A 20,557-nucleotide genomic window follows, 5' to 3' on the forward strand; every position below is an offset into this window, starting at 1 on the left:
ATTATTAGCGGCCCACGGCGTCGCTCGGCGCCGGATGCAATTGGCGTCGTGTAATTACGCGAACTAGTCAACACCACGCGGTCGGCGCTTTATAATTCCGCAAAAGGCGGTCGGCGCGGCGCTGACAGACAGACGTCCGCGGTATAGCAATGACGGAAACCTGCACTTGGCGAATGATCTATGATCGAGAGCAACCTTATTTCCCTTATTTAGCTCGGTTCATTTTATTCCCCGCTTATCGATGAAAAAGAAGCGGTCTCTCTATTTCATTTCGGTATCTTAAGACGCTTTCTCTCAAAATGCGCTTTAAAGCGTGACGAGGGAGTAACCACTAGCTGAAATCAAGGGGGTAACCGCTAGCTGAAATATTGTCCTACAGATTACATGATTTCATCTGATTACAAATAATTTTTTTCGCTACATATGAAGTCGTTTGGTAAAATATACGAATTTATTTAATATTATACAATGATTTATCGTAGTTGCATACGTAATTATTGGATTATACATAGAAATTTAATATGAATTTTATAATGATTTCGAGGACTCTGCCCCACGATTAAGTAGTTACCCCCTCGAAGCGTGATCTACAATAAGTTGCAAACTCCGTCGCCAGTCGCAATGCTTCGCAACAGCCAATCAAAAATATCAATGGGTGCTTTCCAATTGCTTAATACATCTTAACACAAACGTACACAGAAATGCACAAAGTGTAACATCGTGCATGATCCGATTGGAACAGAATGTATACGCTGTGCACGGTTGAGATCCGTTTCGGATGGAGTTAGATTAAATGTAGCTTTTTCCGCCTTATTAAACAAAAAAAAGTAAAAGTGCCGACCACTCAATGTCTTCCAACCTCATTTATAGCCGTCGTAGTTAGTAACATGTAATTGTCACTAGAAAATACAAGTTTACACAGCCCTCGACTGAGTACAGTGTGTAGTGTTGTGTCGATGATAATGGACAATTGAAACGCAACTTGTCGCCGTGTGCACGAAAGTGTCTAGGGATATTGCAATTGGAAAGCACCCCATAATAACTAGTGATGCTTCTGATTGGCTGTCATGAAACATTGTGACTGACGACGGTGTCTTGGCAACTTATTGTAGATCACGCTTTACGATTACCTATAACTTATCAACGCGAACCTTAAATTTTTACGTCTCTTATGGGATATGTATATGCGAATAATCTTACATTTCTTAATATATGTAATTTAAGTGTGTTTTTCGAATAAATCGATATTTACACGGAAAATACAGTTTTGCTGAAGTATCTAGACAGATCTGAAAATAATTTTGTTGGGCCATCAAAATAATTATATAGTGTCCTACATAATTATTTTGATGGTCCAACAAAATTATTTTCAGATAACACTTAAATTGGTTACTAGAATGTCAAAACTTTTTGCAGCATTGCTCATCATATGCTTGAGATTTTTATATAATTATTTTGATAGTCTGTGACAAACTTATTTCCAGATCTGTATCTAACTAAATTAGATACGTCAGTTAAATGTTCTTTCCGTGTAAAGATTTGAAAATAGAGAAAAATATGGCGAATTTAACTTTCCTTTGCATTGTACTTTACGTATTCAGACAAAAATAAACTGATTATGAGTATCGATATTAATATTATCGCATTCAGTGGTATTTGTGAAATGCGCATAGCAAATATTTTAGAGGCATCAATCATCCTATACGCACATGTTCTTTTTTCCTGTTTTCATCGAACCTTTCGCAATCCAGGTCATAGATCACGCTCGAATCGCTTATCAAATTCTTCGATTGCACATTATGTTATTACGCAAAAGAAGGAGCGTATTGCTTTCTAAATAATACCTATCACACGAATTATTATTATCGACAATTTGAAAAGTCGCGTGGGTGATTTCGACCACGTGCGCGCGAACCGTCTGCGTACTTTATATTTAGCTACTTCAGTTCTATACAAAGCTCTCGAAAGCAGTTGGAAGTTTTCCGACATGTCCCACGTGTTCTCGCCTTCGCCGTCTCTTCAATCTTCCACGTGGGAAGCACCCTTAATACCGCCCGTCTCAATCAAAAAGAAAAAACCGAACTTTACGTTTCCTTTTTCTTTTTATGAATGAAGTGGAGAGTATCGGATGTATTTTTATATGTTCGAGATCTCCAAATATCCCACAGATTTTCTAAATCATTGAATTTATCAAATTATTAGTAAATAACAAACGAAATTGATTAAAATATTAATAATTATTTCAATAGAATTCATATTATAAATGTCCCGTAATTAATAAATATATCTTGGATTTATTAAACTTTTAAAGCACTCAAGATCCATTAATTTCGTCTTTCCAATTTCCCCAAAAAAAGTTTACAACGACTGAAGAATCATTTGAACACCGGGACCGAGGCAATGACACGATCGCACGTAACAATGATTTTGATATGCAAACACAGCTGTGTAGCAGACGCAACATCGAATAAAAAGAATTTTTCCTCGAAGGATGTTTCTACGAAGCGTCACGTGGAAGATGCGCACCCGGCGCAACGGAAAACCCGGCGGAAGGTCGACGTTACAAGCCGTTACGTTCTCTGGCGCGAGAGTTTGCACAGATGTGCTCGGCGTGTTTGAACAAATGCGAACGAGACGGCGGCAGAGCAGAGGTACATACTACATACGTCTCGAGACATTCGCGAGCCTGTCGCAAAATGGCACGAGCGCTACTCCAAGTACGCGTACGTGGAGAAGAAGCAATCGCAAACAGATCTTCATCGTCCTCTAAATTGCCGGCGGTTCTCAGTGGGATATCAGTCGTTCAATTAGCCATCTGGAGATTGCAGATTGATTCCTTTCTAGGTCAAAATTCCTCCACGTGGCTTAATCATATCCGAGCATCACACAGGCAGTATAATTTCATATTTCACAAGGAAAAACGGCACGTGTCCTCTTCATTCATGTGTTTTTATTCACTCCTTTCATTCAGTTATAGCTTAAACTCCGAGTTCTACTGCGTCTTTGAGAAGTATTCATAGTCCGTTCATATTTTAAGACCGCCTTAAGTAATATTTTAAAATGATAATCTCTCTGATTGGTTTACGACATCTTAAAACTGTAAGACGGTCTTAAATATAAGATCCGGCTATGAATATCAGTCTTTTTTTGGAAAATTTGAAGGAAAAGATACATCTCGTTTAAAATGACAGGCACCAGTAGTATGCGGCGAATCGTGACCTCCTTCATCAATTTCATTTCTTTCGTCGGACCGATATTTATGATTCGATCGATGATCGAGCACGTGTCTCGGCCGGCGCCTGCTGAGATGACCCCAAATGACCTAAACTCTTCTCGCGATAATTTCCTTTCCACGCGTTCGCAACCTTTCGTTTTTCACGCGTGTGATAAGATTACGATGCGATGAAATCTTTTTTTTGTAGAGAAATGCGTAAATTTAGCGGGTCATCGTTATTTCAATTGATAACAATTCTACGCAATAACGTTTTCGAAAATATTTACCATTTTCATTCCATATTGTTTAAAGTAACTGTAAAAAAATAACTATAAAAAAACTGCCCATAAATTACAAAAAAAAAAACGATAGTTGGCCAATATCGAAAATACATTCGGGATATCGTTGCATCGATAATAAGCGAGCACAAGTAAACATTATACGAGAAAAAGACTACTCCGTTCGTTAAACAATAATAACGATCGTCGCCAATGGCGGTGGCAGATGGTTACTATCGAGAGTACGGTCTTGTTATCGGTTCGATAACGCTTTTAAACTAACACGCGACGAGCAGAAGAGACGATGCCAGGTGGCCAATAACATTATCTCGCTTGCATGAACAGTTTCACCTCACTTGTTCCGACTCTTTCGTTGTATTATAATTCGCCCTCTTTTCGATTCTATTTGTTCGGTGACGAAAAAAGATAAGGCGAGAGAGATATTTCGATATTGAAACAAAGCGAGGAATTTTGTTACAATTAATCCAACTTTAACCCTTAGTTTCGCGAGAAGTCAACGGCCGTTAGTCGCATTTGAGACGAGACGACGGACAGGAAATCTATGTTTGACTCCAATCGACGGGCATTTGCCGCGCTCGGAGGAGGAATTCCATGCCTTTCCGGCGAGAGCCCTTCAGTTGGATAGTTTCCAAGATAAGTACGCAGTATCTGCGAAAGGTTTTCGAGAAAGCGTCGCGTGGAGGTCAGCCAATGAGATCGCCGATCAGAAAGGAAAGACGATCCGGTTGCGATCTCATTGCTCGTTCGCGTCGCGATGACTCCTCTATCTCGGAAGAGCAATAAAAGGAGAGCAATGAACAGACGAGGTTGGCGCCAGCGCCATGTGGCGGCCGTGCTTTGCTCTTCCCGGCTTGTTTCTCTCGAGAGGAGAGGACACGAGAGAAAGATAGAGAATATATAGTAGCGAAGAAATGCGTTTATTAATACCGCAGAATCAAAATCCAGCGTACGCTATTTGATCCTTATGGAACGAATTTTATTAAAATATCTAATAATTTATATTATAGGTAATAGAGAGCTGAAAATAATTTTGTTGAATCATCAAAACAATTATATAGGAAATTCAAACACGATGAGAAACGTTGCAAAAGTTTTGACATTTTAGCAACCAGTTTGAGCGTTCCACATAATTATTTTGACAGTCCAACAAAATTTTATTTTCAGATCTATATCTAATTAAATTTTTAGATACTTCAGTCAAATCGTTCTTTCTGTGTAGATTTCTAGTCGGAAAATTATTATTAGCGCATTTTTCAATTATATTTTCTTTCCAAATTTTGTTTTAATTAAAATCGGAGTGTTAGAATAATTGGAGGATTCAAGAAAGACAGCTAATAAAAAGCTTACTGGTCGACTTCGATTTCGAATAAATACGACGTCGGACGCCTCTTAAAGATGTTAACTGATTCCGATTCACAGTAATCGCATTCGGGAGAGGAGATCGATGTAGTAAGACGGAGAGGATAAATGCGAGAACGAGACAGGGCGAAATGAAAGAATCGCGCCGGCTGCGGCGCAGGCGATCCGTGATCGAGAAATCCGATGCATCTGCAATGCTTGTCGTGCTCGATCAATTGCCACGTCAGCGATCGTCGGCTCGTATGAATTATTGCTTCGATCGATGATGGTCAAATGAAACCGAACCGTTCGTTTGTGCTACCGGATACTCGCGCAACGTTTCGCCGAATAATTTACGTATAATTGCGGGAAAAATGTCAAAGTTCGCACGTGGCTCGTGCGGATCGCAGAATTTTACGTGTCTCGTGGTCAGGAAATGTGAGAAAGGTCATGATATCGCAATCTAACGCCAGATAAAATTACGCACCGTCGTGTTTGCATATGTATTTATTACACAAACGATTACGTCAGCTGGTTTGATAATTCGCGCATTGTATACAGTTTTGCGATTCTTAACTCGTACGCTTTGCAAAACATAATATTTGCTCCAACTTTTTCAAGGAAGTTAGAAATTTACAAATAAAAAGAAATATACAGTCTATCTAAATTTCTTGGAGTAAATCTCACTAAAAAAAAAAAAGTAAAAATCTGCCAGTCTTATTTCAGACTGCAAATATTTTCAATACACTGGCAGTATTTTTACTCGTAAGTAAGATTTCACTCCAAGAAATTTAGGGAGGTCGCATTATCGCATCGAGGAAAACGAGAATCTAAAAAAGTCTTATCGTACCTCTAAAATCATTGCATATGATAAAAAAAAAGTCGTAGAAATAATAAGGAATCATTCATGACCCCCTTCGAAATGCATCAGATGCTGAAAATGGGTGAAGTAAAACTGCTCTCGCGCGTAAGTCGCGCGATGACAAGCGTCTTCCCCGGAGATACTAAAATCAGCGAAATTAGTCTCCGCCTTGGAATCCGAGTCGACTCCGGTCGGCGAAGCGGATGGACGAGAGGAAAAGAGCAACGACGGTGCAAGTATATTATAATCTTCTGTTGCTCTCGAGTCGAGTCCCTGTGTGCGCGCCAGATGGTACCAGCTGGATGACGCATCAAAGCAGAAAACCTCCCGCGTGTCCGAAGCGCGGTTCCGCCCACGGAATCGCGAGGAAAACACGTGCGCCTCCGTTACTGCCGCGCCGCACCGTCAGGTTGCGAATAGTCTCGTAATGCGAGAATTCGGTGTGTGTATTAGGATCTCGTACCGCGCCTACGTTACTGAAGAACATTATTTGTATCTACATGTTGTCCGCACGTGGACACTGGTGGCATATTAAATTTCAATAGCGAATTCCTCGAGCAATTTATCTTACATTAATCATAATCTGATTGATTATACCAGTGAATGATGCAGTTTACAATTGTCGATATCGAGTAGAAATACTATAAATATAAAAATTATATAGGAAAAAAGGCTCAAATAATTTTTTAAAATTAAATTAATAAGAAAAAGGCTAAAGCCAAGCAAGGTCTTAATGATATAATATTAAATAACAAATAGAATATTCCAAACCTTAAAGGTGCAGCCCAATAGAAGCGATAAGGAATTAGGAATAAGGAATAAGGATTTTAACCTATCAGATATCAGATACACTGGAATACACGGTTTCTGATAGGTTGGAATCCTTATTCTTTATTCCTAATTCCTTATTCCTTCTGTTATGGCCGCACCATAAGGCGATGCTAAAGCGCTCAATAGTGACATCTTTTATTCATTTCTTTACATTATATTATATGTCATTCTGTCTTACTCAAACGCATACATATGTCCTTATCTAACATATGCCAGCACCATCTATCGCGTAACTACTGCTACATGGAATTTCGGCTTCCAGTCTTCGCAAAGCATCTGTATACACGCATTTTCCATTCAGTAAAAATACTTTTCTTCTAGACTTTCCATCCTAGTCTTACAATCTCGGTCGTTCCAGTAATGTGACCTTAACTGCACGCTCATTTTTAAGGTATGGATTTTTAAGATATGTCTCTAAAACTCTTATATCGAGCAAATATATACCTGAGGTGACAGCTCGAGCCAAAAGGAAATGAATTTTTTAACTTTTTTTCGATTTTCTCGTGAAATCTAGTACAGCTGAGGTCCTGTTTGTGCGTACTTTAGTTTATGTAATAATACTTTTGCAATCCCCGTAAATCCAATTCGGAGATTTTTTACTGAGTGGAAATTTGGGTAAAACAGGAGGCTTTAGCATCGCCTTAAATAAGTTCATAAAAGTAGGTAAAGATCGTCTTGTAATCCTTTAGATGTGGGGTATAAAATTTCTTGCCTTGATTGTGAGGCAAGTTATGTCGGTCAAACGAAGAGACGTTTACAAATGAGAGCGCTCTACTGATATTAATACAAAAAAACGGGATCTCCATCACAGTTATTTCGAACCATCGCATCGTACGAATTTTAATCATAATTTTAATTGGGAGGAGGTTAAAATTTTGGATACACACAGAATCATCTTATAATAAAAGATTAATATCAGAACTGATGTATATAAAGAGACAATCTCAAGATTTTATCCGACATGTATCTTTCCATACTACAATCGCTGTCCCCTTCCTTAACCTTTTAGTATACCCCCTCTTTTCATACTTTTCCTACCTGACGTCTCATTCTCTCTCTCTATTGTCAGAATAGTCATTTTCAATGTATAACTTCCAGAGTAAATTTCTCTCATCTTAAAAATTCAGTTCCTTTTAGTAAGATAACTCAAGACGCCGTTTTTAAATACTTAGATGTAAAGAAATTTTGTGATGGATTACAATCAATTCTCCAGGTACTTTTTATTTTTTATGATTTCTTTAAAATATGCAGATTGTTTTAATTTTAATATAACTGTTTATTTTTTACAATGTTCTATTAATAATATATAATTGTTTTAACAATAATTTTTACTAGATTTCACTATTATATATTTCTAGAATAAAATTTATAATCTTTTTAATTGTTGATCGTTGTTTTGATTACAAAAAATTCCGAGATATGCTTTTGGTTACTTCCGTTTAATCTACTTCAAGACATCCGTTGATTACTACAATAGCGATTTAATAATGTATTTCTTTGAAATTTTTATTGTTCTTAATGTTATAATCAGAGCGATATTAGTTCTCTAATCTCTCTTTCTTTAATATTCAAATATATATTTATCTCGTTTAAAATACTGTTTAAATTTTAAAATCTGTTTATTCTCAATGTTAACAACATTGAGAATGAACAGAATGGGATCAAAACATATGTTCTAAAAAACTTTCTGTTTGTTATTTAACAATATAGCATCAAGACCTTGCTTGGCTCATAGTCCTATTCTTATTAATTTATTATAAATATATTCATCAATGTAAAAACTATTTATATTTACCTTGAATGAATAAGCATTATATCGAATATATATTTATTATATTTTTATATTCGGCGTATAAAAGAGAATAAAAGATTAAAAAAATTGTGTGGTTTAATAAATTGAACTTACCTACGAAGTTCGATCTTAATTATGCCCCTTGTCTCGTCCGGATGGAAACTATGTAACTATGTAGTCGTGTCCTTGTGCACTGCATTGGCAACAGATTTAAAAAACACCGCCAAGAAAATGAAAGAAAAGGGGCGTCTCACGCTCCTCGTATTTCGTGGTGGAAGTATATTTATATAATATATTTATATGATACATCTATACATTTATATAATATACTTCCATGGGCACGAGCATGGTGGAATCAGAAAGGTTGAAGCATTGGGCATGATGGAAGGAGGCGAATTTTTACTAATTAATCAGCATTGCATTTTACTGTCTATCGACCAATCAAACGCTATCGGTATGTCACTGTCTACTGTACATCCTTCGAAATGCTTCACCTACATAGGGCACAATTACGTAGTTACATAGTTTCCATCCGAACGAGACTTAAGGAGGCATAATTAATTATTTTTTTTGTTCTATTATTATGTATTATTATATTAATATTTATGCTCTCTTTCTCTAATATTCAAATATATATTTATCTCGTTTAAAGTACAATTTTTAGGGATTTTAAATAACACAAACTGACGTATTTTTCTTCATTTTGTTTACAGCCGGTGTCATGGCGGGTTCCGAGAGAGATAGCGGCTCTTGCAGTAGTGTTGACGAGGACAGTAGATCGAGCTTGCATTCGCCTACTTCGTCTGAGGACAGTGTCGAAGTGCAAGTAATACCAATTTCATTGCGAAATAAGCGGAAACTGGCGGAGCCACGAAAGATTCAAGAATCTGCAGTCATCATAGCGCCACTGAAGAAGAGACGGTTTGATCCTATTTCCAAGGAGACAACCGTGGACCAAGAGGAGACCAGATCACTGAACACATCGAATCCTTTTCGACCATGGATTCCTTCTCCCTATAAAAATGAATCTGAAACAATCGTGACTTCGCCGATGACGACGTCGACGAATACGAATTCCATGACAACAACTGCGATAACGACGACAACGACATTGTCCAGCGAAAGAGAGGAAGAAGAAGAAGAAAGGAGGAAACAGCAAGATGAGACGACACAGAGGTTGCACGAATCATTCAGAAGACTACAACATCCTACCGGTCACAATCGAGTGGCTGTTTCATCTCGACGAGAGCCTCGTCAGAGGTTCTTCGAGCCGGTAGCACCAACAGCAGCAACGACGTCTCCGTCGATCTCTCTACCGCATCCTAGGCTGCAGGACGAGCCATTATCTTTGGTGGTGAGAAACGAGGCATCCAGAGTGCCGTCGCATCCTGCTGTAAGTGGCTCCTACGACAAGACGCCATCGTACATGATGGAACACTTGTTGCAATCCTCGGTACAGATAGCTTCGTCCGATCAGAATCATCAGACTCATCAGAGTCATCAAGTGGCTCCCATGACATCGAGACACCATCATCAGGGCGGCCAGCAAAGAAATTACAAGAACATGACGAGGGAGAGACGGATAGAAGCGAACGCTCGAGAAAGAACTAGAGTGCATACCATCAGCGCGGCCTTTGACACGTTAAGGCGAGCAATACCTGCCTATTCACATAACCAGAAATTGTCAAAGTTATCCGTACTGAGGATTGCCTGCAGCTACATTATGACGCTTAGCAAGGTTCTTGATAAGGATGGCGAAGTGATGGCCACAAAGAGCAATGGCCTCACAGACTTGAGTAGCTGCGTAGAGCTGGTCTCCAGGACTATTCAGACGGAGGGCAAACTCAGAAAGCGGAAAGAAGACTGAACGAATCGTGTTTTCACCTGAACAATGGGAACAAGATTGGAATAATAGACAATGGAATCTGTCACAACAGAAACAGCGGAGGATGTTCCGCATTGTCCGCTTATACGTCTTCTATTCTCGATGCCATGTGGTTCGAGGGAGGGGAGGACGATGTAAGGTTAAGTAACCTAAGCAACTAATCATCACCGATTTCTATGCTGAGCATATTAATTCAAGGACTATCGATTAAGAATGCGTTAATTAGAATCGCGAGTCACGAGTGCGATGAAACAATTTTCGAAAGTAGTGACGACAGGATGAATTCAATTGAGTCTTGTTCGTGAAAAATGTACTCTCAATATTTTTTTGGAGTGAGCTTTCACTCTAAGAAATTTAGAGAATAGGATAACTACTTCTCGTCTTACAAAAATTGTACATTACGCTTTTGAAATCATAATAAACTTTAAATTTTAATAAATACTACTGTAGCAAAGAATTTCTCGCGATGCCCGCAATGGTAATTCGTCTACATACCGATTGCAATTACGCAACCAGACAATAAATTTTAGAAAGATTCTCATACTTAGATCACGCTTAAATTTACGACAGATACTGCTACAGATGTTGCACTGTATCACGGAATTTATGATAGAGAGCGGCGAATGTTTATGTAGAATTTGATCATTTATGATAGAAGCTAGTCTTGAAGCTATTTTAACCCTTTTGAAATGGTAAATACATCCAATACATCTAATTTACTAATCCCATAAAATAATCACCCTAATAGCATATTCATCCGGGATACATCTTGGAGATGTTTTTAGGGTGTTCAAAAGACATATAGACATCCTAAGGACGTCTCCTGAAATGCTATTAGGGCTATATTTTTATCAAAGAAATAAATTTTATAATTCTTAGGGCCTCTTTCACCAACTTCTAGTTAAATTAATCGACGATCAACTCACAGAAGTGCCAACAGCAGTTTAATGTATCAGAACGTTTCTTCTCTCTTCCTCTTCTGTGTTTATCTGTGGTGGTGAGAAACGAGGCATCCAGAGTGCCGTCGCACCTTACTGTAAGTGGCTCCTACGAGAAGATCGCTGAACACACCGAATCCTTTTCGACCATGGATTCCTTCTTCCTATAAAAATGAATCCAAGACCATAAAGTAAAACCATGGAGCCACGAAAGATTCAAGAACCTGCAGTCATCATAGCGCCACTGAGAAGAAACGGTTTGATCCTATTTCCTAGGAGACAACCGTAGACCAAGAGAAGACCAGATCACCGAACACATCGAATCCTTTTCGACCATGGATTGCTTCTTCCTATAAAAATGAATTTGAGACAACTGTGATTTCATCGATGACGACGTCGACGAATACGATTTCTAATACCATGATAACAACTGAGATGACGACGACAACGACATTGTCCAGCGAAAGAGAAGAAGAAGAAAAAAGAAGAGAGCAAGATGAGACGATGCTGAGGCTGCGCGAATTATTCAGAAGACTACAACATCCTACCGGTCACAATCGATCGGCTGTTTCATCTCAACGAGAGCATCGTCAGAGGTTGTTTGAGCCATCGTACATGAACACTTGTTGGCAGCTTCGTTCGATCAGAATCATCAAAATCATCAGACTCATCAGAGTCAACGAAATCATCAAGTGACTCCCATGACATCGAGATACCATCATCAGGGCGACCAGCAAAGAAATTACAAGAACATGACGAGAGAGAGAGAGAGAGAGAGACAGTTCTCTAATAGTTCTCACGTTGGCAATCATAGTGATGGAGTTAATTAATCATCGATTAGCGTTAATCAGAGTTGGTGAAAGAGACCCTTAAGGGGATCTTAAACCGAAGGCCGAGAGTTTTGAAGAGCCATTCGTCCACGGCGGACGCCTCTCGGGTCGAGTGCTATTATTCAATATATTTTTGAAATATATAATCCTCTTAAAGATGCTAGAAGGTTTGCAGATTATCGTTGTATTTTTGTCCATTGCTAATGTCAACGTTTCGTGAACTTCGCCGTTCACTTCATTAGGGCGAAGAGCACTCTCGTCCTGATGAAGTAAACGGTAAAATTTACAAAACGTTGGTTGGCATTAGCAATGGAAAAAAACACGGCGATAACTCGCAAACCTCCTAGCATCTTTAAAGATAATAGCCGTGGAAGCCTAAAAAACATCAAAATTTTCTAAATTTTCATTTTCATGACGATAACTTTATAGAGAGCGTTATAATAAACAATTATAATAAATATATATTTTTCTGTCTTAAATATTTTTTGCGATTCGTTGTCTTTTAAAAGGGTTAAACGTGAAATATGCAAACGCGCCTTAGTTCGGCTAAGCAGATTCGTGTATCACCTAAAGCAACGATTTTCAAACTACGATTCATTGAAATGCACTTATTTCAACGAAAGGACAAAAGAATCGATCGATCGTCTGCAATCTATTGAATCAGTTTACGACCCAGTGAGAAATGACAATGGAATCGACAACGAATCGATGTCAATTTGACGTCAAAATCATCAAATTGACGTCGATTCGACATCGATTCCATTGTCATGTCTCACTGGGGACATGCCAATCTAAGATATACGCAAAAAGAACGAATTAAAAGGGAAGACAATAATAATACTGCTTGTGAAGTTCTTGATAAGGCGGTGAATGTTTATGACGAAACTACAAATGATATCGTCCTCCTATAGAAATATAGTAGTCAGGTAAAACACGCGTACAGTTATAACTAGATAGGGTTTGTTAGGATTGTCTCATTTTCAGGAATACCATTACTTTTCGAACTCTAGCACTCACTATTGACGATAAAAAACAGAACATAATCGACATGAATGTAATCTGTTTTTTTAAAGAATTGGTTTTAATATTATAATTCAATATTATTATAATATCGACAATTTTTAAAAAAATATGTTGAATAATTTTAATTCCGAGGTATGTTAAATTATTAACAAAAGGATTGTTGTAACAGTTTGTTTAAAATATATTCGATTGTCATTATTGCTGTAGCAAGAAAAGGGCGTTTCTTGATCCTGAGACAATTAAAGCTAAGGCCCTATCTACAAGAGTCGCACAATCTGTGTCGCAGGTCGCAAGTTTGTTGCAAGAGCCAATCTGATGCCAATATTAAAAATTGACACTTCATACTTATGCGACTATTGTAGATGAGACCTAAAAGAAGAGCAGTTGGCGAATGCTCACACAGTCTTTTTGCGCGGTTCCATCGAGACTGCGTCTCGAATTTTGTAAATAGCGAAGGTAACGTTACGATTAACGATTTATGCGAGTGTACAGTAATCGAATGTGTTATGTGGTGTGAGAAAGGAGCGCATTTGCACGTTGGCCTTATGCGACGATTCGATGCGATATCCAATATGTACCTTTCTATGTTAGAAGATAAAAAAAAAACTTCGAACAAAGTTCAAATGAAAGTGAAACTCAACAACGAAAATTATGTCTTTTTTGTGCAATACCCTTTCTCAATCTCATCACGATCTCCCTCGTAGCTACTATTACTTTCTCTAAAATTAATGTTGCTCCTTATTTGCGAATTCCGCTCGTCAAGAAATAGAACAAAAATATACGGAAGCTTTTAATTTATCGCCTGAATGTTATTATGTACATTTTTTATTTGTTAAATTAAATACAAAGCTATCGGAAAAATCTATCGCGTTCTTCATCGTATCTTAACCTGAGAATAGTCACTTAAGGTGTTTTGCACCTCAGCGGCGAAAGAATGTGAATTATTGTAAAATATTATTTTGTACGGATATTATTTAACATATTTCCTTTCTTTTTTAATAACTATTCTTTACGAATCTTTAAATATACAATTCCATTGAAAATCTGCAATAAAAAAAGGCCGTTATATTAAAATCTTTATTTTTTGGAAACACTATCGTAATAAGCTATACTTGATTATTCCATTTAATATTCGTTTTCTACTTATTTTTTTCAGAAAATTGTGATTAAATTCACATTCGTAATGTTCTCAAATATTAATAAATCGGAAAACAATTAATATAATATATAATATGTTATTAATAATAGTGACTTTAATTAGGATATAAAGATACTCCAGATGATTTTTATGTAAAAAAAAATTAAGTGTCTCTATTCCCAAGCTAATCGAACAAGTCTGGAAATTGACACGTTTAGCGCAGACAATAATACGAAACGGTATAGTACGCATCCGCACGTATCGTTTCGCGAATGCAATATCGAACAAAAATCTGTGGTAAATTCAAGCTGAGCGAACATTGCTCGGTTGGGCGTATGTGCATAACCAGTTACGGCTAGATTTCACGAGTTTGCCTAAGCGCCCGAGATGGAATCGCGGCTGTTATCGCGGCGACGAGGTAAAAGTGGATCTAACAGCAGTTTGTAAAAACGTATACAACGCACACGTGAACGCGGAATGTATTCAGGTGTAACAACGCTGAACACATCGTCGGAGTGACGACGGGGATGTTCCCCGAGCGCGCACATCTGGCCCACAAAAGATAACGATATCGGCCAACAATCCGATTGTGTTACCTGCCACTGCACGATACACTGCACACATCGAGCACATTTGGTACGTATGTAATCGCTATACCGCGAAACCGCGAAACCGTGATAGTTTTGCGCTGCTGTATTTGCGGCAATCATAGAGAATAAGTTATGATGCTTCCTTTCTCTATCTAATCTCTAATATTTTTGATGTTCTTTCGTTTTCCTTTCGGGCTCTTCCAGGAAATTTTGAAAAATTTTTCAGAACAAACAGAGTTCGATGTACTGCATTAACGTTTTGTACAAAGAAAGAACATTTTTGTTGAATATCTAAAAATCTAGCTAGATACAGATCTGAAAATAATTTTATTGGACTATCAGAATAATTATGTATAAGGTTTCTCAAGCATATTGAACAAAAAAAAATTTGACATTTTAAGGGGATGCTAGATCGACGGCCGAACTTGATCGAAGTCGATAGTATAGACTTTTTTAAATTCCAAATTCGATAATAGTGACATCTTTCATTCATTTCTTATACTTATTATATATACTTATTATATATAGTTGTATCTCGCTCAAACGCACTCGTCTGTCCTTATCTAACATATTGCAACGCCATCTCTTAGAAAGAGATCAACTAAAATACTGCTCGGTTTCATGGCTTCGTCAATTTTATTCGTAGCATACGAACGAAATTTTTGGCGGCTCTTTTCTCTTATACTAAAGCTCATAGCTCATTTCTACAGGCATAGTATTGTTCTTCGAGGTTTTCTGTAGGCTGTTGGCTACTTATTTTAAACGAGTAAAATCTGAACCTCTTATATGCAGCACATATTGTGACGAGCTGACTGCGGGAGCCGGTGACAAAACTACAATTTAAAATTTTTTTTCATTTTTCGTATTAAATTGTAGCTGGCAACCAGTGTTGTCAATAGTTTAATTGTGGAGAAGGACTTTTCAATCCGTAAGTGCAATTAAGAGAAACGAAGGTAAAATCTGAACCTCTTATATGCAGCATATTGTGACGAGCTGACTGCGGGAGCCGGTGACAAAACTACAATTTTAAATTTTTTTTCATTTTTCGTATTAAATTGTAGCTGGCAACCAGTGTTGTTGTCAATAGTTTAATTGTGGAGAAGGACTTTTCAATCCGTAAGTGCAATTAAGAGAAACGAGGAAAATTAATCATACTTCATTGGTAAAACAGATCACTCTCCAGCATCCCCTTAACAATCTAAGCATCCTACATAATTATTTTTATGAGCTAACAAAATTATTTTCGGATCTGCACTCAATTAAATTTTCAGATACTTCAACAGAACTTTTCTTTCCATGAAGAAATCATACGTAGATGTAGGTATATAAATTTTCTAACTTTACAAGGAAAGAAGCTCAAAGTGTTAAAATGCGAAAGAATTTTATCTCGTACATGTACATACTTTTTCCATTATAATGATGATTTGTATTTAATTATCCTATTGTAATTTTCGTTATAATCGCCGGATTGGCGCGGAGCGCGTTCAGCTCTGTATCCGGTTCGGCAGCTGTTTAGCATAAGGGTAAATTGCTTAAGAAAATAATGATTCTTCTGCGCCGTCGTCTTTCGCCCCGTCTTTTGCGACCCGCGCCTCCTTCCATCATTATCTAGAGATGCGGCAGGTGGCGATGACGTTCTCGCGCTCGGCCGTTCGGCTACCTGCCTCGAAAATGAGCGCGCGGTTTTACTCGCCGCGCAACGCCACGGGCGGCAGCATCATGTATGCATGTAACACACGTGTGCTCGTCGCCGGGATCGCGAGTTGCACGTGTAACACGGGCGTTAGGGGAAGTTGACGCGGAGGCTGCAGGGAACAGGACGAGATCCGCAATACAGAACAAGAAGCAACCGGCTATGCTAATATTTAATTTGGACTCTCAAAAATATTCGTATACAAATTTTGCAAGCACAGAACACTAAAAACTAACTCAGATACTCTTCTATCATTTAAATGTGATCCTGACAGCTAATAAATTAAATAAAAATCAGATCGGAGTATTTTATTCTGATTTATCGCCTGTTTGTTGTATGATTTTAATTGTACCTGTGAACTGCTTCAAACTTGAGAGAAGATCTAATTAATTTGATCGAAGTAAAAATATACTAAATTAAATCGATTATGAGTAATGAATATTGTTCCTTTAAAAAAAAGAAAACGCAATAGAGCAACATTTTTTAAAAGGCGACTCTCGCGCATTTTAAAAAGCGACGATTTCGGGGTCTGTTTTCTGTCGGCTGAACTAATGTACATTTTTGGAACTTAAAATGAGATAAGTATATGTTTGATATTTGGTAAAAGCAAGAGAGTTCTAGTGCAGTCTAGTGCAGGAATAAAAAAGATCTTCGATTAGATAATTACATGCAGGGCAATTTTTTTAATATTATAGAAATAATGGGACCACTTGGAAATAAATAAATATATAGATATGTAACATGTTTCTTACAACCCGTACTAGATAACATCCTTGTCTATACAAGCAGGAGAGGAAAATCGATTTAAGCGTTAATCGATTTTGACGTCACCGGAGCTGCGAGAAATACTATTTATGACTTCCACTTGGCTTCCATTTGCAATTAGAGCATCTCTATGATAATGCGCGATTTGCGGATGGCAGTTTCGTTGCCTGCAAATGAAGCGAAAGAATGCCGACCAGGCGAGTGAGCAGGTGCTCGAAACACAACCTCGTGATACGGGCTCTCTCCTCTCATCTCTTTCAATCCTCTCTCACGCTACGAACGTTCTTTACGTTCCTTCTCGCGAACATGTCGTTCTCAAGTGGATCTGCTTCATACATCTTAGACATATCGAGTTCACAAACAAGATAATAGAAGAAAATCGATACATTTGAACAGTTTAAATATTCTATTTGAAAGAATATATGTTGCATTCTTTAGAAAAAAGAAATATAGTTATAGAAAAAAAATAATAATAAATGTTATCGTTGACAAACGTAAAAAATAACATCGATGATCTTTTGCTGCGTGACGCACGAACGTTTTAAATGAAATCTGAGAGATAAGATTGTGCTCGCATTTTCTGGCTAGTATTCTCCACTCTTTATTTGTGTTTTATGTGTCTTACAAATAATGAGACCACTTGGACTCAGACATTTTTATATGTCTTAATTAGAAATATGAAAAAAATATTCTAAATTTGTAAATAATTAAAAACAGAAAATCAAGTGGCAGTTACAATTTGCCGTACAATTACTATTTACGAAAGATAAAGATCACGAGACGCTATTTTGCGGAAGCGTAGCAACACAATGAGAACCGCAAGTTACATGCGTGCACGCACTGCGAGACTGATTATGCGTTTGCAGCGCAAGGACACGCGATCCGGCCCCACGCCTCTTATTTTCGTGAAGGCCCGAAAAGCCGAACCGTGGGTACGCACCTGCTAAGAGGTAGGCGCAGGTGCATTTATCCGCCTTCATAAGCATTACTTAATTTTCGACGGTTACACACATAGCGCGAGTATAGTAATCGGCTCAGTGCATACTTGATTCGAAAAAAAGGGATAAAAGGGCGTTCGTTTTAAACGGTTAATTCGACTTTATGTCATAGGCGTTCCCGTCGTTCTCGATTCCTTTATAGTTCATATATTTTATTTAATTTGACGTGAAATGACTAAAACACTTAATATTAAAAATCGTAAAATGATGAGAGAATGTAATAGCCAACAATCATTACTACTCCTGTTATAAAAGAAGAAGAAGAAGAAGAAATACATCCTGGATGATCGTGCTTGCCTTGATGTTATAGATGCTTCACTACTCTCTTTTTTTTCCTCCTCTCTCTCTCTCTCTCTCTCTCTCTCTCGTTATAATTATTATTAATTACACTAGTTTTAATTTAACTAATTTTTTATTATAGCCACTAAGTATGTCAGATTATTAACATATATTTCTTGATGTGTGCTATGTTTTGCGTTAAATAATATTATTTTATTATGAAAAAACAAAGACACGAAAAATAATTTTATTGCCAAGAAATTAAAGGATTAGCGTTTGCATCCTGGATGCAGTTCGATAAAAGTAGTCTCCGCGAACTTTTTAATGTTTAGTACGTCCACAGTATATCGGCCAGATCAATTTCAACGAAAGTTTCATTACAAAGTTCAATTTCATTTCGAAACGAAACATATTACGGAGTTCGAGCACTTGTTTATGTACACATTTAGCGAATCTCATAATGGCACATTTTGATCATATTTTCTCGCAAATGCAACAATTTTATTGCTTAAACAAACAATTTTTAATTGTGTGGAATTATCTTAGAGAAGAACATAAACAAGCATAGAGATGAATTTTTGATAATCAATCAATACGATCTCTGTAGATTCCAAAGATTTTCATCCCAATTTTCATCCCTCTGCTTTCAAAATTATTATACATTCACAAATTTAACCTTGAATTAAGTTTTAAAGAATTTTATTATTCTCCGTTATAAACTTTTATATCGTGCTTACACACGTGACACATATACAAAGATATGTTATTTATCTTCATTGTACATCTTTTGAAATAAAATCCGCAAGGCATCGAATATATTCTTTTATTTTTTGCCGACTAGCGTTTAAAAATTTATCCCGAGAGATTTGTATTGTAACTTACAGAATAGGATCCTTTTCAGGATTCAACTTAGGAATTCGACTTAATGCTGTTTTAGATGGCAGATTGACCAGCGCAAAGCGACCATCGTGCTGAGAGAAATCGCGAAGAGGAGCTCTAAGGAGGAACCGAGAGAGCGAGAGACTTAGGTGCAACAGCGGCTATAAAGCAAGATTAATGAGGCGAAGTACGCTCTGGTAGGAAGCTGTCATGGTCCTGGCGCCAGCTGACCAGACGACTCGCACAACCAGCCACGGTATCGACCACACATACATCCATCACACCCACACATATACGCACACAAGCACGCGCGTAACATACATTTACGAACTATGATCCAAATCCTCCTCTCTCTTTATCCCCGTTGTCACGATAAACCCTCGTTTTGCGTTCTCCAAAAAATAGATCTCGTCAACGTAATCTAACAACAATTAATGATCCGATATAACGACAAAAATATCAGAAAAATTAGAAGAAGATACGATAAAAGAGCGGAGAAGAACTATAATAATGATGCAAGTGATTAATATGAGTGTCCGGTGCGTATTTAGATGAAAATGAAAGACTTGAAATAAAAATACTTTTACCACGTAGTTCTACGGTTTTTTTTTTTTTTTTTCTTAAAGAATATTAAGAGATGTTAAGAGCATTCGAGCAAGTCTATGTATTAAAGTGTCATATTACTTCTTTATCATAATAAGAAAATTATTAGTTTATTACTTCGTGTGATTATTTATTACAACTGAGAATAATAATGGACGATTATTATGTCTAAATCGTTTATTAAAATTATCACGTATAAATGAGAAGATTCATATAAAACCTGCTATTAATTAATTCATGTCTCCTCAATGATGTGTAAGTTCTTTCTACCCATTCGATAATTTTCTCAGGCAAAGGATTGATTGATCTCTTTATCGGCGACGATCGTGACATTCAAGATATGCGTAGGCTATCCTTGGTTATGGGCAAAGAAAATGCGGCGGTATGCGGTCTACGTGCGTGTGTGTTACGTATCTCGACACGGCCTTCCGCATCTTCTTCCCAGGCTGCCATCGACGATCGGACAGACCATCTCGCGATGGTCGGCGTTGAGAGAGGAGTTCGGGACACCTGTCTCCGACGGTTATCCCACGTTAAGTACATAACCAGTTTCGCAACGCGAACTCGAAAGCCCGGCTATACCGATCGATTCACCGTACA

General features: G+C 37.6%; 2 protein-coding genes across 2 annotated transcripts in view; both read left to right on the forward strand.

The window, feature by feature from the left end:
* net (atonal bHLH transcription factor 8-like protein net) overlaps positions 1-10,490 on the forward strand; it is a 24,858-nt gene extending 14,368 nt beyond the window's left edge. The window contains exon 2 of the mRNA XM_018509710.1: positions 9,050-10,490. Within this exon, the coding sequence (XP_018365212.1) occupies positions 9,050-10,203 (1,154 nt within the window). The 3' untranslated portion in view covers positions 10,204-10,490. The remainder of the gene's footprint in view (positions 1-9,049) is intronic.
* Positions 10,491-10,560: 70 nt separating this feature from the next.
* On the forward strand, positions 10,561-12,066 carry LOC108762637 (uncharacterized). Its single transcript, XM_018509709.1, is given in 2 exon segments — positions 10,561-11,404; positions 11,407-12,066. Coding segments are annotated over 2 exon segments (495 nt in total). The 5' UTR covers positions 10,561-11,358; the 3' UTR covers positions 11,856-12,066.
* The last annotated feature ends 8,491 nt before the right edge of the window (positions 12,067-20,557 follow it).

The sequence above is a fragment of the Trachymyrmex cornetzi genome, unplaced genomic scaffold (genome assembly GCF_001594075.2).
Source record: "Trachymyrmex cornetzi isolate Tcor2-1 unplaced genomic scaffold, Tcor1.1 scaffold313, whole genome shotgun sequence".
Classification (NCBI taxonomy): Eukaryota; Metazoa; Arthropoda; class Insecta; order Hymenoptera; family Formicidae; genus Trachymyrmex; species Trachymyrmex cornetzi.